The sequence below is a fragment of the Hemiscyllium ocellatum genome, chromosome 36 (assembly GCF_020745735.1).
Source record: "Hemiscyllium ocellatum isolate sHemOce1 chromosome 36, sHemOce1.pat.X.cur, whole genome shotgun sequence".
In the NCBI taxonomy this organism is placed as follows: domain Eukaryota; kingdom Metazoa; phylum Chordata; class Chondrichthyes; order Orectolobiformes; family Hemiscylliidae; genus Hemiscyllium; species Hemiscyllium ocellatum.
The window spans coordinates 34,983,792-35,009,226 of NC_083436.1; the positions used below are offsets into that span (position 1 = coordinate 34,983,792).

At 39.4% G+C, this 25,435-nt stretch overlaps 1 protein-coding gene across 1 annotated transcript in view; it reads right to left on the minus strand.

The window, feature by feature from the left end:
• Positions 1-1,355: 1,355 nt before the first annotated feature.
• Positions 1,356-25,435, minus strand: part of hadh (hydroxyacyl-CoA dehydrogenase) — a 34,310-nt gene continuing 10,230 nt past the window's right edge. The window contains exons 3-8 of the mRNA XM_060851327.1: positions 17,672-17,829; positions 16,330-16,456; positions 11,221-11,310; positions 9,364-9,436; positions 4,615-4,731; positions 1,356-1,824 (exon numbers count right to left, since the gene is read on the minus strand). Of these exons, the coding sequence (XP_060707310.1) occupies positions 1,706-1,824; positions 4,615-4,731; positions 9,364-9,436; positions 11,221-11,310; positions 16,330-16,456; positions 17,672-17,829 (684 nt within the window). The 3' untranslated portion in view covers positions 1,356-1,705. The remainder of the gene's footprint in view (positions 1,825-4,614; positions 4,732-9,363; positions 9,437-11,220; positions 11,311-16,329; positions 16,457-17,671; positions 17,830-25,435) is intronic.

Below are 25,435 nucleotides of genomic sequence, written 5' to 3' on the forward strand. Positions count from 1 at the left end.
CCATCCTGCCAATTTTATGCCCACTCACTTAACCTACCAGCTATTCCACTTATTTTTGTGTCACCTGCAAAGTTGGCTTTAGTGCATCTACTGTCCCCATCCCAGTTATTATATATTGTAATTAACTGTGGCCCCAGCATTGAAATCTGTTAATAGTTACAGGTTACCATCATGAAAATAGCCTCCTTACCCCAACTTTCTGTCTTCTGTTAGTTTTCCAATTCTCTATCCATGCTGACATACCACCTCCAAAACCATGGAGTCATATTTTATTAGGTAGACGAATATGTCATGCCTTATCAAAGGCCTTCTGAAGATACAAATATACTAAACCCATTGCTATCCTGCTCATTGCCTCCTCAAAGAATTCTAACTTCATCAAGCATTTCTCCTTCATCTAACCACTCTGTCCCCGAACAAATCAAATGATCTCCTATATTAGAACCATTTTGCATCACCCTTCAAGTGTTTCCTGAAAAATGCCATCTGCATCCAAAATAGCAACCTTGGATGAGTTTTACAATATCTTGAGCCTAACCAGAATTATGATTTGAACGGAAAGTTGTAGGAAAGATGCGTTGCATCATTTTGTCAAGTATTCCTTTAAGAGATATGCTTATGATATCATCAGTGTATTATAGCATGTGACCTTCCAATGTAAATGTCTCCTATTCAACCCTACCTTGGATTATTTGAAGGGAAAAATTATTTGAAGCCCTTCTGATTGCTGAAGAAGGGCTCATGCCCGAAACGTCGATTCTCCTGCTCTTTGGATGCTGCCTGACCTGCTGCGCCTTTCCAGCAACACATTCTCAGCTTGGATTATTTGAAGCATGATAACTGAAAGCTTGCATATCTGTTGTAACATACTAGATTAATATTAGCACAGACACTCATGTGCTTGAGGAACGTAATGCAAATACATAATAGCTAGCTGGAATAAACGTCCAATGGATTATTCAATATTATGACAGTCACATCCAATTTCTTATATTTTGGAAGATAACATAATATTGCCAAATCAGTTAAATGATCCTGTTTGAGGCACCCACAGTGAATACTGATTTGGGAGACAGTAAAAGACTCAAGGACTCTGAAAGAGTGGTCTGTTTGAAGAAGAAGAGATGATAGCAAGCAGACACAGCACAGCAGTGAAACCAAAATAACTCAGTTGGAGTTGAGAACAAAGAGGCAGGGACAAGAAGTTTAAAGAGGTGGTTGGTTGTGGATGAAAGAAGGCAGGGGTGGGAGGGTTATCTGTCATTTCATTTCATTTGAGGATTAAATGAATCCTGGGAATTAGGCAACACACAAAGCAAACAGAAATAACAATGCCAATTTAAATTGAAACTGCATTATGTAATTCAAGTGACATTTTATTAACGAGTGAAAAAGATTTTACAAATTGAAACTAAGCTCAAGTGTATCAATAAGAAGAACAAAAATATCTTCGTACGTATAATAATTTTTAAGGCATTTCTTTGCCGAGAAGCAATTAATTTTAAAAATAACCTTGTTTTACAGATTATATTATCACAATCACTGTATCAAGCTGGGTCAGCATTATCCAGTTGGCAAACATATTAATATTACAGTGTACATATCAATTAAGTGCCAGAGCAGAAGTCTTAAGCACCAAGGCAACAGTCTGGCAGCTTGCATGATTTAGTGTTGAAAAAAATGCACCAGCAAGACACCTCGTCTTCTAGGAATACTTGTAGAAGCCTTCTCCAGTCTTTTTACCCAGCTTTCCTTCATCCACCAGTTTATTTAATAGAGCGCTTGGATTAAATAAGGGATTGCTTGGATCCATCTCATGCCATCCTGTTGGAGGAAAATTGTCTACAATCAGTGACGGGACATGCTTAAAAACACTTCCCTTTGGTGTGGCTCAGGGAGGACAGAAAAAAAATAAAGAAATTCATGAAAGTTGCACTGCTTTGTCAGAGCTGCCCTAAACGATTAAATCACAGCCTAAAATTACAATCAAGGGTTGATGACAGAAATTCACAACTGCTGCACCTCTGCAATTTGGATTCATACATTGTCTGTATTTTGGACAAAAATGATCTATAGCTTCACAGGAGCAAATATAACAAGTTCATGTAAAATAAAACCTTGCATGGGTGTGTGTGGTTTCCTTGATTTGGGTATTGATGGCTGCAATCCAGTGACAGCAGGACTCAATTCTGATTAGCACTCACAGTGGTCAACCTGCTTAAACCCATGGCTATACTGCCTTCCCCAAAAAAGGAACAATAAGCTAAACTGAATGATGTGGCACAAATATTTAACAGCATTTGTCAGTTGAAGCAATGTGTAATTGGCAGATACAACATAAATTAACATTTAGATTCCCTACAGTGTGGAAACAGGCCCTTCGGCCCAACAAGTCCATACCGACCCTCTGAAGAGCAATCCACCCAGACCCATTTCCCTACATTCACCCCTGACTAATGCACCTCACACCACGGCAATTTTAGCATGGCCAATTCACCTAACCTGCACATCTTTGGACATTTGTGGTGGTTTCAATATCTGGTCAGAATTAATAGGCTCCTAATCTACGTAGCACAACCAGTAGGTGCTCTCAGCTTTCTTCCTGACACAAATCACTGACGCCTGCTTCTTCTATGCCCTGTTGCACTTGCTTCTGGGAAGTATTTTGGTTGCTCTCTCAATATAATGGATGAGACCTCAGCTTCAAATATTTCCAATCGTTGATGGCACAGAGAGTAAGTCACCTTACGGAGATTATGAGTTTGTTCTTATATTCCACCTCTCCAATGCACATTGCTTTGTCACTACACTGCTTTACATAACTAAGAATCTTCAAAAGCAAAGGAAAGTCTAGGGAGAATTTTTGTGTTTAAAACATTCCTTTCCCTTTAAATCTGTCTGAGAATTGTTTCAAATTTTAAATATGACCATGTTTCAAGTTCTTGGAAACCCATCATTTTAGATCACCAAGCTGCTCCAGATGAACAGTATTACAGCCAGAAGGCTGGAAAGGATGCATTTACTGCAACAGAGACCATCATCAGATTGTCCCAACAGCCATTCTGGAGTCACCCAACATCAGAAATAGTGGAACGGAAGCCCATGATGAGTCAGCACAAAGGAGAGAGAAACACAGAAATCTTGAAAAGCAGCAATTCCAAGATTAACCCATTAGCATCAAGTATGCCCCAGACTGAATGGAATTTTCAATTTATACCAACTGACCTCAGCTAGAAAATAAAGATTATTTAAGAGATTATCAAATGCAGGCTTTACTATTAGATGCAGTAAGCTACACCTGAAACTTAATTCACAAGGAATTCAGCTTTCACCTACTTTTAATAAACAAACCCTGCCACCCAGTCCTCTTCCTCCTTTTCTCAAAAGTGGTTCAATGTAATATCTCATGACCAACATTAAGGGAAATAAAGATCATTTTACCAAAATAATGGCACAACAGTCATTAAGATTAAGGGTCAAGATTACAGTGGTCTGGAAAAGCACAGCAGGTCAGGAAGCATCAGAGGAAGAGGAAAATCGACACTTCGGGCAAAAGCCCTTCATCAGGATTCCTGATGAATGGGTCCTGCCCGAAGCATCGATTTTCTTGCTCCTCGGATGCTTCCTGACCTGCTGTGCTTTTTCAGCACCACTCTAATCTTGATTCTAATCTCCAGCATCTGCAGTACCCATTTCCACCTAGTCATTAAGAATAAGGCTACCAAATTTATCCAAAACTTCAAACTGATCAATTATAAATGTGTCCCTATGTTCCTATTATCTGGCTTAAAAAGTCAGATGAGTGCAAGAGTAGAACAGTTGGGCCCCATTTGGAGTACTGTGTGTAGTTCTGGATGCCCTACCAGAGGAAGGGTGTGAGGCTTTGGACATGATGCAAAAGCAGTTTACCAGAATGTTGCTGGTTTGGAGGGTATTAGTCATAAGGAAAGGTGGGACAAACTTGGATTGTTTTCGCTACAGTGTCAGAGGCTGAAGGGTAACCTGATAGAAGTATATTAAATGATGAGAGGCATGGATGGGTTGGAGAGTTGGGGGTGAAAATGTCACATACTAGAGGAGGGTCATAGGTTTAAGGTGAAAGGAGAAAGGCTTAAAAGAGTTGTGCAAGGGAAGTTTTTTTTTACACAGAGGATAACACACAGAGCCTGGAATGCACTGTCAGGGGAGGTGGTAGAAGCAGATACATTAGCAAAGTTTGAAGCATTTAGACAGACATATGAACAGGCAGAGAATAGAAATAAACAGACCTTGTGCAGGAAAATGGGATTAGTTTGGAATGGTATCATGGTCAGCACAGACATGGTGGGCCAAATGGCCTGTCTGTGTAGTGTTCTGTTCTTATAGATCCAGAGTACTTATTTTATGAGGATTTCTGCTTCACCATAGCTCCACCTAATGTTCACTTGCTGAGCACTATATCTTTTATTGTAGTAAGAACAGTTCAGGGATATCTAATATTAGGGAGAGGCCAAATGGGGACTAAAGTCATAAAATATAGCCATGGCAAGACTCAACTACAAGGAACAAATCAGCTAAATAATATGAATTAGAGACAAAGGCTACATAAGAAACAACATTTTTCCTTCTGCATACCATCAATAATAAACTTGCAGGTGTCAAGTCCAACATAATCTAATAACTCAAAGGGACCCATAGGATATCCTGCACCCAGCTTCATTGCCATGTCAATGTCTTCTTTTGATCCATGACCTGAGAAACAAAGTAAAAGCAAAAGTAAAAGTTTCTTTTAAGAGTAAACGAAACCGAATAAACTACTAATTTAGGGAATGAAGATCCAAAACATTTCAAGCAATATATAAACCTAATCAGATATCTACTCAAAACATATCAATGCAAAGATTGTTTTATTGCATATTTTAGATATAAGGTCATTTGTGTTCAATCAGAAAATAAAGAAAAAGCACAACCCAGAGAAAACTGGAACCATCATTGTTTTTGTCAAAACTCTGTCACTATTATTTTCTACAGCAAGGCAAAAAGCTACCACAGTCAAGAAGTTCCTGCTGATTACAATCCAATTTTTTTGATATCTCATAAACATTCAGGAATAATATCAAAGCCAAAAGGTAGCTGATCATCAATAGGACATGACATAGATTTGTTTTTCCATTAGATCCAGGAGAAGCCTTGGATTTTGTGGATATTTTACCTCCCAGCTTACCTTTTGAGATAGCAACCTATTTACTTAAACATTTCATTTATCAATTTCATATCTGAAAATATTATAAATCACTGGTAACTTTCATAGGTATCTGTCCTACTAACATTTTTGGAAGAAATATTATATGCCAAGGAAATAAATGATGCAATTTGTTGTTGCTTTGAATACATTATTGAAATAGTTTCCATTTTTCGTCATAGGATTTGAATAGATGATTCAAGTCCCTTGAGCTTCTTCCATAGGACATAGAACAGGAACAGCACAGGTCCAGCACAGGAACAGGCCCTTCGGCCCACAATGTTCTGCCGAACATGATGCCAAATTAAACTAATTCCCTCTGCCTGCCCTTGGTCTATACCCGCCATTCCTTGCAGATGTGTGTGCTTAGCTAAAAGTCTCTAAAATGCCCCTATCATATATGCCTCCACAAACACCCCTGGCAGCACATTCCCACCACTCTCTGTGTAAAACACTTGCCCCTCACATTTCCTTTGAACTTACCCCCTGTCATCATAAACGCATGCCCCCTAGTTTTAGACATTTTAACTCAAAGAAAAAGATTCTGACAGTCAACTCTATCGATGCAGCTCATAATCTTATAGATTTCTATCAAGTCTCCTCTCAGCCTTCACCACTCCAGAGAAAACAACCTGAGTTTTTTGAGCCTCTCCTCATAGTTCATACCCTCTAATCCAGGCAGTGTCCTGGTAAACATGTTCTGCATTCTCCCCAAAGCCTCCACATCCTTCCTGTAATATGGCAACCAGAACTGAATGCAATACTCTAAGTGTGGCCTAACCAAAGTATTATAAGCTGCAACGTGACACCTTGACTCTTGTACTCAATTCCCTGGCCAATAAAGGCAAGCATGCTGTATGCCTTCTTTACCACTCTAACTACTTGTATGGCCACTTTCAGGGAGCTTCAGAATTAAACCCCAAGATCCTTCTGTACATCTGTCTGTTCAGCGTCCTACTGTAACTGTATACTTTTCCTTCACATTTGACCCCCCATACTAATATGGATTACATTCCATCTGCCATTTCTACACTCATACCTGCAACTGATCTCTATCCTGCTGTATCGTTTGACGACCTTGTACACTATCCACAACTCCACCGATCTTTATATCATCTATAAATCTACTAACGTTCCCATCTACATTATCATCCAAGTTATTTATATATATCACAAACACTAGTCACGGACCTCTAGCCTGAAAAACACCCTTCCGCCACTACCCTCTACCTTTTATGGGCAAGCAAATGATGAATCCACGCAGCCAAGTCACTGTGGATCACTATGCAACTTAAGCTTTTGGATGAGCCTACTATAAGGGACCTTGTCAAAAGCATTACTAAAATCAATGTAGACACCTGCTACTCTCGCCTCTTTGATTGTCTTTGTCACCTTCTTGAAAAATGTAATCAAATTGCTAAGACTTGACCTGCCCTTCACAAAGCTGTGCTGACTGTCCCTAATTAGGCCATGATTTTCCAAATACATGTTAATCCTATCTCTAAGAATTCTCTCCAAAAGCTTCCCAACCACTGATATGAAACTTACCTGTCTATAGTTTCCTGGCTTATCCCTATTTCCCCTTCTTGAATAGAGGAATAACATTGGCTACTTGCCAGACCTCTGGGACCTCTCTAGTGGCCAGTGAGGATACAAAGATCTTGGTGAAAGCCCCAGCAATCTCTTCTCTTGCCCCTCTCGATAACCTTGGGTAAATGCCATTGGGCCCCGAAGACTTATGCATCTTAATGCTCTTTGAGACTCAACACTTCTTTCTTGATCTCAAAATGCTCTATTAGCAAGCTCCACACAAATCTGACTATCCCCCATATCCTTCACCTGGGTGAATAATGACGCAATGCACTCATTTGGGATCTCACCCATACCTTCTGCCTCCAAGCATAAGTTCCCTCATAACTGAATTAGTTCATAGCTGATCTGCATCTTAACTCCATTTACCTTAATACTATCACAAAACAATTTAGTAATCTTAATTTGGAAATTTTCAATTGGCCTCATCTTAAAAGCTTTCTGAGAGAGAGTTCCAGGTTTTCACAACCCAATGTGGGTAATACATCCTAATGACACCCTGAAACAGCCTAGCTCCAGTTTTAAATCGGTGTGCGATTGTTCCCAGCATTCCCCAAGAAAGGAACGGCTTCTCTCTATCTGCCCTACCACTTTACTTTGATCATCTTAAATTTCTCTACTCATTTTCTAACAGTCAAGGAATAATAAGGAATGCCTCTTAAGGATCATGTGGACCAGTGGTAGTGACCCAACCTCTGGACCAGCTTCAGCCCCAGAGGTGAATCACAATACACCTTGATGAAATTAACTACAAGTCTAACCTATACAGGCTGTCCTCACAGTTAACTCTCTTAGCATGAACATCGGTCTGGAGATTCAACACTGCAGCCCTCCAAGGCCAAGACAACCTTTCTAAGGTGTGATACTCAGAAATGAATTCATTATTTCAGATGCAATATAACCAGATTTTTTTTGATACTTTTTGAAAGTGGGAACTTGTGTTTTCTTTTTGTTTACTCTGTCCCACAATTTACTCAATGCTAATTAATGGGTATGTCATTACCAAGCACAGCTTTTTCTTGTGTTTGTACATGGGATGTGGGCACTGCTGACTAGGGCAAGCATTTATCACCCATCCTGAATTGTCTAGAGGCAGATAACAGTCAACCAGCTATGGGTCTGGAGTCAGTTATAAGCTGGATTTCATTTGTTTGAAGAAACTTGTGAACAAGGTGGGTTTTTGCAACAGTTAACAGTTGTTATATGGTTGTCACGAGGCAAAATTTTTATTCTAAGTTTTTAAAAAATTGAATTCAAATTTCATGGTGGGATTTGAACTCATGCCCCTCAGAACACTAGCCTGAGGTTCTAGATTGTTACTTTTGTGACAATACTATCACACATCACCTCCCTCCATAGGGTATAAGACATCTTATCTGATGTCCTTCATCTTTCCTGATGAAGGGCTTATGCCCTAAACGTCGAATTTCCTATTCCTTGGATGCTGCCTAACCTGCTGTGCTTTACCCAGCAACACATTTTCAACTATAAGACATCTTAACATGTCACGTAAAATTAGGAATGTCCCAACCTGTTATTACTTTCTTATTTAGTTGATCTCAAATCTTTTCATTGCATGTAAAAGAACTAACAATCATTCTTCACTCAGTTTCTCACTAATTTTATGATCAAGCTGAAATTTTCCATTATCGTCTCCTATTGTTCAGTTTCTCCTCCTGCCTTGTCAAATAATCTCAGCCTGAATTCAAACCTCACACCTGTTTCCCCCAACTGTCTAGATTGTACATGTTGCAGTTGAAGCTCTGCTCGAGAAGAACAATCTCAGTTAACAGCTCTCATGATTTGACTGACAGATCTGTTACACATTGAATGGGACAGTAAAGAAGGAACTCAACAGCAATGCTTTTAACTTACAAGGTAAAATCAAACTACAGATTGCTCAAAAGGCAAAAGAGTCAAAAATGTATTCTAAACAAAAAATACAAAACCAAGGTTGCTATTAAGACTGAAAGTTAAACAATAGCCATACTAGCGCCAGAAATTGAAACATGCACACAAAAAACCTTTGCTATAACATTTTATTAATCCAGTCTCATTCGACATTTAAAAACTGGACTAACAATTTTACCAGGGAAGTGTTTTGCCAATCTAAAATGAATGCATGAGGACAATGGAATATCTTCCCAGTGGCTCAGATGACACAGAAAGTACAAATTGCCATAAACGATTTGAAAGTTGTAAAACGGGAGACAATTTAACACCTCTAATGAGGTTCTAATGTCAAAGGGATTCTTCCAAGAAAATAAAGATCTTGTTGGATTCTTTGTATGAAGAATTAATTCTAGTTTACATCCTTATTAAATTCACTATCTGCTAGCCGGGAGAGGGGTATGTTTTGGCAGAGATTATAGGTACACAATATCAAATACTTTTTCACCTGTACTAAATTAAAACATACAACATTCATACAGTGCAACAGGAGAAAAATAGACACTACTTTCTTCATTTTGGAAAGGTGCACTTTATTTGAAACAAGTCTTCCAAAACATTTTTTAAATGTGTACTTTTAAAATATCTTTCAATTTAATTACCTCTCTCATGTAGCCGTACAGCTTCCAGCAGGTATGGCACAAGCAGACGGTTCACAATAAATCCAGGGGTATCCTACAGAGAGACAGTAAGTTAAATAAAACCTTCAACCAATACGAAAGTTGCTTTCATGCTTATAAGGCTCTCATTAAATTGACTAACTTTATTTTAACCCTTTCATGGGATGTGGGCATAAATGGTAAAGTCAGTATTTGTTGTTCCTCAGCAACTAATTGTCTTTGAGAAGATGGTGGTGAGTCTCCTTTTCAAACTACTGCAAGTACATACACTTCTGTTTAGGGACCTTGCGGCAAGTGGCAATGGCCTTACCTCTGATTAAGAAGCTCCAGGTTCAAATCCCACCTGTCTCAGACACATGTCATAACATCCAGCCCTTCATCAGGAAGAACTTTTGCCTGAAATGTTGATTCTCCTGCTCCTCAGATGCTGCTTGACCAGCTCTGCTCTTTCTAGCAACACACTCTCGACTCTGATCTCTGGCATCAGTAGTGCTCAGTTTCTCCTATGTGTCATAAGACGTCTGAACAGATTTATCGAAAATATCTACATAGATCTGAGAGGGAGCTTCAGAATTTTGACCCAGTAATTAAAGAAACAGTGATTAATTTATATATCACACAAATCCAAATACTCATCTAAGAACTATTGGGTACAGATTTCTTTTCTATGAGCAAGCGAGCAGTTTGCATTTTGCACTTGGGATCACAGAACTAAATAAGGCAGAGAAAATTGGGTATTCAAACTGTATAGAATTTATACAGTCCAATTCTATACAGTCTATAGAATTTATAGACTGTATAAATAACAATAAAACTGATTGGGAATCTTAAATGGTTGTTCATCTCTTTGGAACTATCAAGTTGATTTGTAATTCTAGGTTGACCCTTGGAAAGCTCCTAGAAGTGGGCTCATGCAGTGCAGTGGAAGTGTCCCTTCCTCTGAACCAGGTGGCCTGGGTTTAGGTTTCACTTGCTCCAGAGGCATGTAATAACATCTCTCAACAGGACAATTAGAAAATATCTGGGAAGTTCCTTGACTGTGCAAATGCATTTGAGAGCTGATCCTATACAGCATTTTGGGATCCCCTCCCTCACTGCCCCCCCATCCAAGCCTGCCCCATATGTGGGTTCAAGGAAGCACAGGCATGAATTAGCAAAAGATGGCAGATACTGTCAGGAGTAAACAGGCAGGAAGCCGGAAGAACACAGCAAGCCAGGCAGCATCAGGAGGTGGAACAATCGACATTTCTTCTTCTTCAGGACTGGGGGTGGGTGGGAGCTGGATATAAAGGGGATAGTAGAGGCAGGGTGATGAAGTGGGGATAGTTGAAGACACGTTAGAGTGAAGGATATGGATTAGACTTGCTCCGTTATATATTTTTCAAAACTGTTGTGGAACGTTCTCTCTTATATTTATGATTTAATGAGAATTGTACTATTTCCCTTCCTGTTTTAACTCAGAATCTATGTTTATGTCTTAATTTTTCCTCAAAAACATTGACACACCTCATGACTTGCAAGCACTTGTATTCTTGACATTCTTTTGTTCAAAGGTGTCAGTGATACGGTGGCCTTTGAGGCAAGGTTGACAAATTAGGGATATTTTTGCACTGAGAACCTATAAGCCCTAGGAATTGAATTGTAACGGCTCAAATTGATGTTGCATACAACACTTACAGGCCACATATAAAGGGAGATCGTGTTACAACACAGAGATGCCTTTGAAACCAGGCACCAAAAGAGGAAGCACCAATCTCCTTATCACTGCATTAACTGGACAAAATCCAAAGTTAAGAAAAAAAAGACTAGCCAAAGAAGCAAGAGCTGAGCGGTATCTACCTTACAAGCCACAGGTTTCTTCCCCAAAGCTTTGCTGAAATTCATGAGTGATTCAAATGTCTGCTGGCTGGTCTTTGGAGTCTGAACCACCTATTCACAACAATTACAAGAAATAGGTTTTAAAAACTAATAAAACATAAAACCCATTATCAACAAGTTCCCTGTTTAACCCTAATATTTTCTAGAATCAATTGATACAAAAAGATTTCGCAAACAAATGTAATGAGAGACTATTTACAAGGATGAAGAAAACTGAGCATACCAGAGGTAACACTGGTTAAAAACTAATCTTCAATAGCACTTAAATTTACAAGTGCTAGTCTGGCTCATTAAGTCTTCTATTCAGTGTAGAATTATGCACCCCACCTTTCTGGCATGTGCTTAGAACAGACATGGAATTCAAGAATAGTTGACAGCTGTAGAAAGCAATACAGAAGGAATAGATAAAAGAACCATATAAGATAATGCAACAAACAAGAGAATGATGAACAAATGATCATTGTAAAAGGATCCAACCAGCCTATGGCTCCTGTCTTGAGAAAAGAGCAGGAAGGGAAGGGGATAACCCTGATAGAAACCTAACCAATTCTGAGAACATTTAGTAGCTTAAATGTAAAGAACATGATTCTACTTATTGAGGAAATCAAAATTAGTGCCGTAAGATTGTCATTAATAGATTCAATGAAGATTTCAGAAGAACTCAGTGAATGGTCAGAATGTGACATTCACCACGTGGGGAGAAGCCGCGATGAACAGCATAAGTGTATTTATGAGGAAGCTGAAGAAACACAAAGGAGGAAGAAACAGAAGGATTTCGCATTAGGGTAAGGAGTGTCTCCCATTGGCATATAAACATTGGCATGGACACGTTGGACCAAGTAGTTTGCTTCAGTGCTTTATGTTCAGTGCAAATCTCTGGGACAAGCCAAAGCTTTAAAATTAAACCAACCTGATGCTCGTTGTGAAATAATTTACACCTGAAGGTGTTCTGCATTTCACACCATTGGTTTTTGAATTTGAAAGGAAAGGAAGAACTAGGTTATGGATAGTCCTTGAAATCAATTTTTTAACAAAAAAATTGTCCTCACGAGAAGACATCCTATATTTTTGAGGAACAAAACATGTAATCTAATGTGTTACTTAAACAGCAGTGATTCCTTCCTCATCCATCCGAGTTTTAATTAACTAAATATTAAGAATATTCTGCAGAGGGAGTGTAATGGTGGAGAAATAATGTAAAGTGTTTCATCTTCTTATTTTTGTGCGCGTGGGGCCTAATTGCCTTTCTACTCAAGTCTGTTCATTTCAACTAGAACCTTTTATATATTGAGCTTCTATCTACACAGTTAAAATTCAACAAGAGCTTCAAAGTGCCTCCTTGAGGTGCTCTATGTCTCTAGTCATATGACATTACATCATCATTCCACCATGATCTCTTGAACACATGATGTTAACCTATTATTCCATATATGGTGACTACAAAACAGAGACTAAACAAGTCAAAGGTAGTAACTCCAATTGACAAAAGGTGTGAAGATGTATTCGTTAGGCAACACTTGGACTCTGTGCACATGTTTGGCCTCCTGCTCTAGAAAAAAGGCATTAGAGAAAGTGCAAAAATGATTCACAAGGCTGATAATAGAATTAGAGGATATACCTAATAGGAAAAGCTAAACAGGTTTAGAGCTATTTTCTCTGGAAAAGAGAAATGTAACCTAAACATAGAACATAGAAGGATACAGCGCAGTACAGGCCCTTCGGCCCTCGATGTTGCGCCGACCGAATCCTACCTAACCTATACTAGCCCAATAACTTCCAAATGCCTATCCAATGCCCGCTTAAATGACCATAAAGAAGGAGAGTTCACCACTGATACGGGCAGGGCATTCCATGAACTCTCAACCCGCTGTGTGAAGAATCTACCCCTAACATCTGTCCTATACCTACCACCCCTTAATTTAAAGCTATGTCCCCTAGTAACACCTGACTCCATTAGCGGTAAAAGGTTCTTAGTATCTACCCTATCTAAACCCCTAATCATCTTATACACTTCTATCAGATCTCCCCTAAACCTTCTCTTCTCCAATGAGAACAGCCCCAAGTGCCTCAGCCTTTCCTCATAAGATTTTCCTACCATTCCAGGCAACATCCTGGTAAACCTCCTCTGCACTCGTTCTAAAGCTTCCACATCCTTCCTATAGTATGGCGACCAAAACTGCACACAATACTCCAGATGAGGCCGCACCAGAGTCTTATACAACTGCAACATGACCTCAGGACTCCGGAACTCAATTCCTCTGCCAATAAAGCCCAGTACACCATATGCCTTCCTCACAGCACTATTTACCTGGGTGGCAACTTTCAGAGATCTGTGTACATGGACACCAAGATCCCTCTGCTCATCCACACTACCAAGTAGCCTACCATTAGCCCAGTAATCCATCATCTTGTTATTCCTACCAAAGTGAACGACTTCGCACTTAGCTACATTGAATTCCATTTGCCACATTTCCGCCCAGCTCTGCAACTTATCTATATCCCGCTGTAACCTACCACTTCCTTCCTCACTATCCACAACTCCACCGACTTTTGTGTCATCCGCAAACTTGCTTACCCAGCTTTCAAGTCCTTCCTCTAGATCATTTATAAAGATAACAAAAAGCAATGGTCCCAAAACAGATCCTTGTGGTACACCGCTAGTAACTGCGCTCCAAGATGAACATAATCCATCAACTACTACCCTCTGTCTCCTTCCAGCCAGCCAATTCCTAATCCAAACCTCTAATGTATCCTCAATGCCATACCTCTGAAGTTTTAGCATTAGCCTACCATGGGGAACCTTATCGAACGCCTTACTAAAATCCATATACACAACATCTACTGCTTTACCCTCATCCACTTCCTTGGTCACCTTCTCAAAGAACTCAATAAGGTTTGTGAGGCACGACCTGCCCTTCACAAAACCATGCTGGCTATCCCTGATCATGTTATTCCTACCCAGATGTTCATAAATCTTATCCCTTACCATTCTCTCTAAGACTTTGCCCACCACTGAAGTCAGACTCACTGGCCTATAGTTGCTAGGGCTATCCCTACTCCCTTTCTTGAACAATGGGACCACATTCGCTATCCTCCAGTCCTCTGGTACTATTCCTGTTGACAACGACGACATAAAAATCCAGGCCAATGGCTCTGCTATCTCCTCCCTAGCTTCCCATAGGATCCTGGGGTAAATGCCATCAGGCCCAGGAGACTTATCTATATTCATCCTTTCCAATATTCCCAAAACCTCTTCCCTGCATATTTCCAGGGCATCCATTCTAATTATTTGTGATTCCATATTCACATCAGCAACAGTGTCCTGTTCCTGAGTGAATACTGATGAAAAGTACTGATTTAATGTCTCTCCAATCTCCTCCGCCTCCACACACAACTTCCCACTACTATCCTTGACTGGACCGATACCTACCCTAGTCATCCTTTTATTCTTGACATACCTATAGAAAGCCTTTGGGTTTTCCCTAATCCTACCAGCTAAAGACTTTTCATGTCCCCTTCTCGCTTCTCTTAGCTCCCTCTTTAGCTCCTTCCTGGCTACCTTATAACTCTCAATCGCCCCTACTGAACCTTCACGCCTCATCTTTACATATGCCGCCTTCTTCCCTTTCACAAGGGACTCCAATTCCTTACTAAACCACGGCTGCCTCACAAGGCCCTTTACACCATGCCTGACTGGTACATACCTATCGAGGACACGTAGTAGCTGCTCCTTGAACACTCCCCACATCTCATTAGTGTTCTTCTCTTGAAGCCTGTTTTTCCAATCCACACATCCTAAGTCATGCCTCACTGCATCATAATTTCCCTGCCCCCAGCTATAGCTCTTGCCCTGCGGCACACGATTATCCCTCTCCATCACTAAAGTAAAAGTCACCGAGTTGTGGTCACTGTCCCCGAAGTGCTCACCTACCTCCAAGTCTAACACCTGGCCTGGTTCATTACCTAGAACCAAATCCAATATAGCCTCCCCTCTTGTTGGCCTGTCGACATATTGTGTCAGGAAACCATCCTGCACACATTGTACAAACATCGACCCATCTAATGAACTCGAGCTATAGCTCCCCCAGTCAATATCTGGGAAGTTAAAGTCCCCCATAACAACCACCCTGCTACCTTCACTCTTTTCCTGAATCATCCTCGCAATATTATCCTCTACTTCTCTAGGACTATTAGGAGGCCTGTAGAAAACACCTAACAGGGTGACCTCACCTTTCCTATTTCTAACCTCAGCCCAAACTACCTCAGATGGCAAGTCCTCTTCCATCGTCCATTCCACTGCTGTGATACTGTCTTTGACAAGTAATGCCACGCCTCCCCCTTTTTTACCCCCATGTCTGATCCTACTAAAACATTTGAACCCTGGAATGTGCAACAGCCATTCTTGTCCCTGTTCTACCCACGTCTCTGTAATGGCCACAACATCGAAGTCCCAGGTACCAACCCACGCTGCAAGTTCACCTACCTTATTCCTTATACTTCTGGCATTGAAGTATACACACTTCAATCCACCTTTCTGGTTACAGGCACCCTCCTTAGAGAAAGCGGGCTTTAAAATTTTGAAGGAGTTTGATACAAGGTATTTGTACAGAAAGCACTACCACTTGCAGAAAGTTCATACAAGAGATCATAAATGTGAGCTTGTTACTCGTAAAACCCATCGGTGATGAAAAAGACATTTCTTCACTTAGAGAGTGGTCAGATTGTGAAACATGTTAATGTAAGAAATAGTTGAGGCAAACAGTATATACGGAATGCTAGATAAGCACACAATGGAGACAGAAACAGAAAGGTTTGTTACTAACATTAGATGAAAAGGGGTGATAGAGGATCATGTGGAGCCTAAAAATGTTGGCTTAAACTGAATGGCCTGTTTCTATATTGTAATCTTGAACAAGTGACATTACTAAGAACTTATTTATTATATTTTGATTAAAACAGACTGATGACTTCCTCGGCTAAATTTAACAGATAATACTGAATATAACTTTACCCGAGGTTTTTAAAATAAATTCCTTTCAATCTCTTTGTTGGTCATAAAATAAAACAAACCTCAACTAGCTTCATCAAGGGCACAGGGTTGAAAAAATGCAGTCCACCAAACCGGTCTTGTCTGGTTGTAGCACTTGCTATTTCAGTGATTGGCAATGATGACGTGTTACTAACAAAGATGGTTTCCCTATTAGGATAACAAAGAAAATTGAATTACTCCTTCAAAACAACAAAAGGCTGTTTACTGATTTTCAGTTGCTATTGTAACTAAATTTTTAAATCATTGCTGCAAGTTTAATCACTTTCAGTAGCTCTTCAAGATTCACTTGACGTCCTCTTTCCACAGCGCACAATTTCAACATAATAAAATGTAAGTCCATATTGTGCAATATGTTAATTTGACAGTGAAGCATCTGCATTTATAATACTCAAGAATTTCTGACCAGAGAATTATCAGTATAGCCCTACTCTATAACAAAAGTGACGTATTTGCGAAATACTAGGGAAACACCCTAAAACTTTTTTTCCCATCAGTCCACTAACAAATCAAAATGACATACAGGAAAATCCTTTTTCCACCCACTCTGGGGATTCATCAGCATCTTATAGAGTCATACAGCACGGAAACAGACCCTTTGGTCCAACCAGTCCATGCTGATCATAATTCCAAACTAAACTAGTCCCACTTGCTTCCGCTTGGCCTATATCCCTCCAAACATTTCTTGTTCATGTCGTTATTGAGGTGTCTTTTAAACATTGTAACTGTACCCACATCCACCGCTTTCTCTGGAAGTTCATTCCACACATGAACCACTCTCTGTGTAGAAAAAATTGCCTATGTCTTTTTAAAATCTTTTCCCTCTCACCTCAAAAAATATGCCACCTAGTCTTGAAAACCCCAACATAGAGAAAAGACACTTTATAAACAAAATTTACCAGGTATTTAACAAACTAACACAGTATTGCTTATTTTCTTGAGGGAAAAAAAATCCCCAGCTTGAAACTAACGGCCAGGACATAGAGAGTGCTGCACTATCACAAAGACAGATTTTTGTCAATTTCTACAGAGCAAGATCCCACAAATAATATGATGACCAGAATTTTTTTCTTAAGGAACAGATGCTGGTCTGGAAACTGAGGGTAATTCTCCTGCTGCTTTACACCTGGCATTTTACAGCTGCCCAGAGCAGGGTGGGTCTCAGTTTAAGGTTTTATCAGAAAGACAACACCTCCAATAGTGGAGCATTCACTGCGCCCCATTACAAAGATGACCACATCTCAATGAAGTACTTAATTGTTTGCAATGCATTTTGGGATGTCCTGAGATCCTGAAAGACACTATATATAATACGCAAGTCTTTCTTTATTTACTGGCACAGTAGAATATAATTCAAATACTTACACTGGTGCAACCTTATCTAGTTTTTCAAAAAGTTCCTGTTTAACTTTAATATTTTCCACAATTGCTTCTATGACAAGGTCTGTGCTGTGCACTGCAGAAACAGGATCTGTTGAGGTACTGATTCTCTGAAGAGTCTCCTGAACGAATTCTGCAGCAGCCTGGTGATGGAAGAGAGCAGTCATTAACAGCAAGACCCAACTGTGCTTCCCACTCATGGGCAGCATCAATCTCAACAGCAACCCTGAGACAAAGCGTTGTAAATAAACAATTTTTTACAAGTAGGGTTACTGATTGTTTTGTTCTAAAATGATTAACTGCAAAATAATATAATAGTTAAAACAACATTACCGGAAACTTTTTAGGAAGGTAATGGGATGGATAAGGTGGCTGCCTTGTGCCTTGGTGGATTTTCATTCTCTTTATAAGCTCAAAAATATCTACATTCAGACAATATGCTGAATGTTTTAAAGTAATTCATCAATTGTATATTTTAAGTTGAGTAAAATAGGAATTAATCTTCCCTTCTATGAATGTTAGCCACTATACTGCCTCTGTCCTCAGTACTTGGATCTTCAATCTTATTAGGGCAGTCCACACACATCCTGCAGTACCGACTGAAGCTAGCTCTCCAGACTGACCTGGATGATGATACAGAAGTGTCATCTTGCTATTAACATTCACTGCATGTGTGCCTGCAATTCAGCTAAAGATATATGTGAACGAAGATGTTCCCCACCATGTTATCAGAGCAGCTCTGGGCATAAACAGGACACAAAGTAATCAATCTGCACAGGGAAGAAAATTTGTTACTAAACTGAAGACGAGTCTCCTAAGAGACTGCAGACTTGTTGGTCCACTAAAAAAAACTGCTGCCCAAGACATTCTTTCCTCTGCAGCTGTGAACAGAAACAAGTAGAAATGAAATATTTTCATGAACACCAATGTTAACACCAGCTTGAACAGACAACCCTCATACTGGTCTAAAGAGAATGGTTACAACCAGATAATAACGCCTGTTTCAATTTATTATGGTGGTTAAAAATAAGTGGGGTTAGACTACAACCAGAGGAAGTTTTAAAGTTTAATTATGGCTGTTCCAAAACACTCAATCTGCTGAAAATTTAAGCTTTGAAGTTTTAGATCAAAAGAAAAAAAAAGTCTAATTTTTAGACGAGACAGTCACAGCCATTAACACGCAATTCCACACATGGAGCACTATAATGAGTCTGAACAAACCTTCACAAAAAGAATTGTGATTTATGATTAACTTAATACATTAGTACCAAAGAAATAGTGCCATAGTACGATGAAAGTTCAGACACATCTATTACCACAAAGGATAATCCTGATTTTGGTCACGCATTGAAGGACACAGGGAGAGGAAATGGAAGTAGAAGAAGGTTTTTTGTAATTTGTTATTTGCAACTGAAAGACTGTGGCAATACTGCATTTATTGCTCTATCTATTTGGGGGAATGTGGGTGTTTTTGGCTGGGCCAGCATTATAGCCCATCCCTAGTTGTCCTTGAGAAAGAGTAGTGAGCAGCTTTCTTGAACTGCTGCGACCCATATGATGTGGATACATCCACAAAACTGTTGGAGCGAGTGAGTTTCAGGATTTTGACATGGTGATACTGATGGAACAGCAATATATTTCCGAGTCAGGATGGAAGCAACTTTCAAGTTATTGTATTCATACGTATTAGATTTAGATGGTGCTAGTCCTGGGTTTGGAGGTGCTATCTAAGGAAACTTGGTGAAGTTCTGCAATGTATTGTGTAAATGATTCACGCTACCAATGGTTGTTGGTGGCAGAGACAGTTTGTGGACATGTTGCCAATCAAGCAAACTGCTTTGTCCTGGACGGTGATAAGCTTCTTGAATGTTGTTGGAGCTGCACTCATTAAGTCAAATGGGGAGTATTTCATCACATTCTTGGCTTGTGCCTCATGGATAATAGTCAGGTTCAGGGGAGTTAAGAAGTAAGTAACTCACTTACAGGCCTCTGATCTGCTCTTGCAGCTGCAGTATTTATATGGCCAATCCAGTTCAATTTCTGGTCAACGATAACTCCAGAATATCGATACTGGGAGAATTCAGGAAATATTAATGCCATTGAATATCAAGAGCAATGGTTATACATTCTCTTGTTGGAGATGGTCAGTACCTAGCACTTGTATGGCATGACTGTTACTTACCACCTGTCAGCCCAAGGCTGGATATTGTTCAGCTCTTGCTGCATACTACTTCAATATCTGAGGATTTGTGAATATTGAACACTACAATCATGAGCGAATATCCTTACTTTTAACCTTATGATGGAGTGAAGGTCATTAATGAAGCAGCTGAAGACGGTTAGACATAAGACAATGTGGAGATACTACTGCATGATGCCCTGGAGCTCCAATTTCTCTTTCCTCTTTAAAGTCTTTGAATGAGTTATAGCCTTGTTGATCTTCCAGAACTTTGTTATCTGTGCAGTCTACAAAACTGTTGATCGTCTTCCTGTTTACATCACTCCAGCTTTAATCGCATTTTTACCGTAGCTTATCATTTCAGTCAAAGCAACTCCATTAATAAGGAATCATCTGTATCTTTCACTTTCAGGCCCAAAATTCCCTAAACAATTCTTCCTTGGTTCCTGCAGCTTCCTTCATTGCATATGGCCTCTCAGATATTAGATTAAAATTCACATGTCCACCCCCAGCACCTAGTTCTACTTCTCCACTCTCAAGTCATCTGCTAACTCCACATTATCAGGTTATGTATTCAACACCTAGACTCACATGAACCTTAATGTGTTCCAGTTAAACAAACCATGGTCTTTTATCCAGACTTGTTACAAATTCTTTCACTTTCCTTGCCATTGCCTCTCGTTAAACTGAACTGCTTATAACCTTGGCATCCTAACCATTGCTGAGCTGAGCACCTGATGAAGGTGCGGCGCTCCGAAAGCTAGTGCGCTTCCAATTAAATCTGTTGAATTGTAACCTGGTGTTGTGTGATTTTTAACTCTGAGCTAAGCTCCTTCCTGTAACCACTTGTCATCATAAGGATAGACTTTTTCCATCTCGATAACATGACCATCTCCACTGCAACCCTCACCTATCCACTGAAAGCTTCCCACAATCTCCTGTCAGATTAAGACTAATTATTCCAGTTTTCTAGCTGGTCTCCTGCAATCTATTATCCTCAGCTTATCCACAGCATTATAACCTGTATCTTATCCTGTATCAGCTTGTGATCTGCAATCACCCCTACCTTTGCTATCCTACATTAACTGCCATGTTTCCTATTTAAAATCCTTGTATTTAAGTCAGCCCATGACCTCACAATCCTCATCAATGCAACTTCTTTCAGCAGGACAAACTCTTTAAAAGAAATTCACTCAAGTTTAACGGATCTTCCCTCTCTCTAATTCACTATTCACCTACTTTAGTCAAATTCACTTGAATTACTCACCATCTCTCGCTGCCCTTTTAAAGCCATTCTTAAAACTAGCATCTTTCATCTAGCTTAAAGCCACCCTCCTAATATCTCTATTGTGGCTTCAAATCAATGTTCAATACATCTCTGAAGTGACTTGGAACATTTATCTATATTGAAAGCTGCTACAGAAATGCTATCTCCTTAGAGAGAGATAACTAGTTGTGGTTTAATGTGAGGATCACCATAGAGTCAGTTTGACAATGCAGACATTCTACAAAGAGACGCTGGTGACATTACAGGCTTGTTGGTTTTGTAATCTATTTTTCTAATCAACCTGTTCACCAGATGTTATTACATGTCCAGTGGTTTGTTTTGCATTACAATTACTGAATAACCTTGAACAGTACATATTTAGAACAGTGACTGGATAAAGTGGCTTCCAGTTATGACACATTGAACCAAACTTTATGTTGCCATGCTAACACACAAACATTTGCTCCAAAAGCTCCTTCTAACTAGCACAAGACAATGGAAAATAAAATGGCTGGTGCATCATCCAGCATGTATGTAAGAACTACAGAATCCCTAAAGTGTGGAAGCAGGCCATTCATCCCAATGAGACCACACGGACTCTCAGAATAGCATCCCACCCAGACACATGCCAACACCCTATCCCTGTAACTCTGCATTTTCCATGCCTAATCCACCTAGTCTGCACATTCCTGGACTCTATGGGCAATTTAGCATGGCCAAACCACCCAACCTACACATCTTTGGATTGCGAGGAGGAAACCAGAGCACCCGGAGGAAACCCACACAGACACTGGGAGAACATGCAAACCCCACACAGACAGTCGCCTGAGGGTAGTATCAAACTCAGGTCCCTGGCAGCAGTGCTAACCACTGAGCCACCGTACCACCCACAGTGCAAGGTCACTTTCTAATTTTAAGAATGATTGTCATACGTAATCCAGAAGGTGCAGTCAGGGAACCATGACTCATTTGGGTCCAGGAAGGTGATGGGTTCAATCCCTCATCTGAACTGAAGTAGCAGATTTTACCGAGATTGGAAATGGGGCACCATAACTTGTTTCATTACTATAACTAAGCTCAGCCTGAAATCCCTCCATCAGCAAAAAGCACACCAGCATTCACCTTCATGCTTACAGATGAAGAAGGGAATTTCAGAATTAAACTTTGAAGGAGATGACAGGACAGCAGAAAATTGCCAGAGAATTTTTGTTTAAAACTTTAGTTGAAATTGTGCATTTGTGACTTCTGCCAGCAGAGGCCCCCAAAGCACAGCATAAAATTGAATAACATCAAATCATTTTCTTACATCCATGTCTCCTTATAGTAGTGGTACAATTAAGAGAGTTTCCTAAAATCAAACCTGTCAAGAAATAAAAGTTAAATACCAATGAGGAAATACTCAATTTGTACAAAATAACAACAAAAACATCTTGGAGAAACTAATCAAGGTAGACAGCATGTGGAGAGATAAATAGAGTTAGTGTTTCATGAAAGGTCAGCTCTCAACTACTGAGAGGTCAAAACGTTAAGCATTTCTCTTCACAGATGGTGCCTGACCTACTCAGTTTTTTTTAGATTTTTGTGTTCTTATTGCCAGCATTTTTCTTTTATTTATTTTAGAGACTAAAAATTGATTTAAACATCACTTGTATAGTTTTCACTTGTGCAAATTAGCAATGATACCACGTATGATTATCAATTGTGCTGAGTGGGGTGATAGGTCTTTGCGCCCTGGGGTTAAGCCAGGGAATTTCACCATGATTTCAGTTCCTGATCTGAAGCGCATTGATGCACACTAGAGCAGGGTTACGATCAACTGTGATGTAAAAAGCAATACCTTCAGCCCAGTTACATTCAATTCAAAGACTAAAAAATAATTCCGAGCAAAACCCATGGAATCATATCTCATTAAAAGGTAACACATTGGCTAGGAACTGTACATTTATAACTACTGCTCTAAAATATAAATTACAAATTAATTAATCTGTTTATGTATACATCTGGTTTGCAATGCAGAATGATGCCAATAACGTGGTTCAATTCCTGCACTGAATGTTACCATAAAGGATTCTCCTTCTCAACCTTTCCTTCACCTGAGGCATGATGACCCTTGGGTTAAATCACCACCAGCCATCTCTCTCTAAAGAGAGAGCAGCCCGTTGGACTAGTAAAACTATGATGACGTTACCCTTCATACGTGTCTCTGAATCTGTTGAAACTGTACGTGTTGCTGGCAACAGACCAAACAGGACGAATTTTGTTCTGTTGCTTTTCAATGTGTGGTTTCCAAATCAATGCTGGACTGTTTAACAGATCAGCAAACCGTGACTAATAAGAGACTACAGAATAACTGCTTACCTATTAAGACAAATTGAAGGTTTAGAATGGCAATGTCAATGCAGTGCCAAACAAAATCATAGAATAGCAGAGAACAGAAGAAAGCCATTTTGTCCATAAAATCTATGTCAACTCTCTTGCAGAAAAATCCAGTTAATCACCCCCCATTTGTTCCCTGTCAAGTATTTATCCAAAATCATGTTTTAAGACTAATTTTGAATTTGTATCAACTCCACCTTCTCATCAGATAATGCATCAGACAATCCTAACCATTCATTATGTAAAATGGATCATTGGTATGTAATCTCAGTTTCTGCGTTCACTGGTCATTGATCATTCAGGTAATTGGGAAACAATTTCCCTTTATTTTGTCTGTTTTATTTGTCTTTTCTACAATTCACATTTTCAAGTGCTGGGCCCTCGCTTCGATTGGGTTGGTCCACACTTAATAGTAAATTGTTTGACATTGCCTTACACAAGAAGGCTGACCGGAAAACTCTCTCCTCTCAGTTTCCTGGTAACAACAGCTGTATTAGAAGGATTTGCAAGCTGACAATCAATCTGCTTGGGCACATTATATATGCATCGTCCATGGCCGAGAAGTCTTGGTGTAGGACTTAAACACAAAGTTTCTGGTGCAGAGATAAGAACACAATGTACTGCACCACAAAATCTCCTGCTTATTTAATCTTTCATAACTTAATCAGAATTAAATCTCCTTTTAGTCTTCTCTACTCCAAAGAGAATAATGCCAACTTCCCCATTATCGTCACAGCTCATTCCTTGTTGCATCCTGATAAATGAATTCTGCTTCGTTTTGAAGATGTGAACTAAAATAATAATCTATAATGTCATCAACTGAATATGAATTTTGAAACAAACACTTTCAAAGCAAAGAATGTTGTCTGACAGTAGCTAGTGTTGCATTTGTGGAGAACAAACTGTTTTTGTAGAGTCACAGGTTAACTGTCAGACAGGTGATGTGACCCAGCTCTTGAGCTGTTTAAAAATAACTGTTGGATTTTGAACTCAGTATCAGAAAGACTGGATCAGGACTCTCTTTGCTCCCTTTCTCTTTGAAATATCATCAAAGCAGTTTATTACCTGCAAGTCTACAATAAGTCTTTCTAGCTGCAAAGTAAATGTTCTTAATGGAGAATTCCAGATCCATACTATTGTCTCCAAGAAAATCACCCAAAACACAACTGCAGAATAACTACTTCAGTAAGAAACTCTGATACCAGAAGCTGCTGTTCAGAAAGTGGCCTTTCAATTGTATTCAGGTACCTGCACAATCAGCAAATGATTTTCTTTCTCACCTTTACTTGTTACTTGGCAAAGTTTTAAGATTTGATCTTCAACTGTCTTTTTTTTCCCTTGCTTGGATGGATTGTGTACGTGTTTTTTTGTAATAGTGGGTAATTCCATGTAATTGTGCACTTCAAACTCTTTATTAGAAATTTATACAGCTTTGCAAATAAAACAAACTCTTTACATGTTGATTTAAGGGATTGGGCTGGCTTAATTCTTAAAGTAAGCTAAATACATTCACATATTTATTTAGTAAATAAGTTGGCAATATTACCTTCTGTTTTAAATTCAAACTCAGTTTATCGCTCCTGAGATGATTCCAATAGTACATACAAAACATTGATAGTTTATAAAATACAGACAAGAAACTGTGCTGTAAGTGGGAATAAGAAAAACTAGCCCTTACTAACAATTAACAACCAGCTGAGATTTACTGGTCACATGGTTTCCAAATTTCATTTATTTTGAACAAACAAACAAACCCCACAAACATGTGGAATTCACTGTTGCTGGATTACTTTAGAAAAAAGTAAACATTTTGTTGAAATGTTTCATCTTCCACTCATCAGGATCATTGCAAGATTACCAATTTAAGGGATAAACCAACATTAAAGACATAAGAGGCAAATTGTTTACACAGAGGGTGGTTCACGTG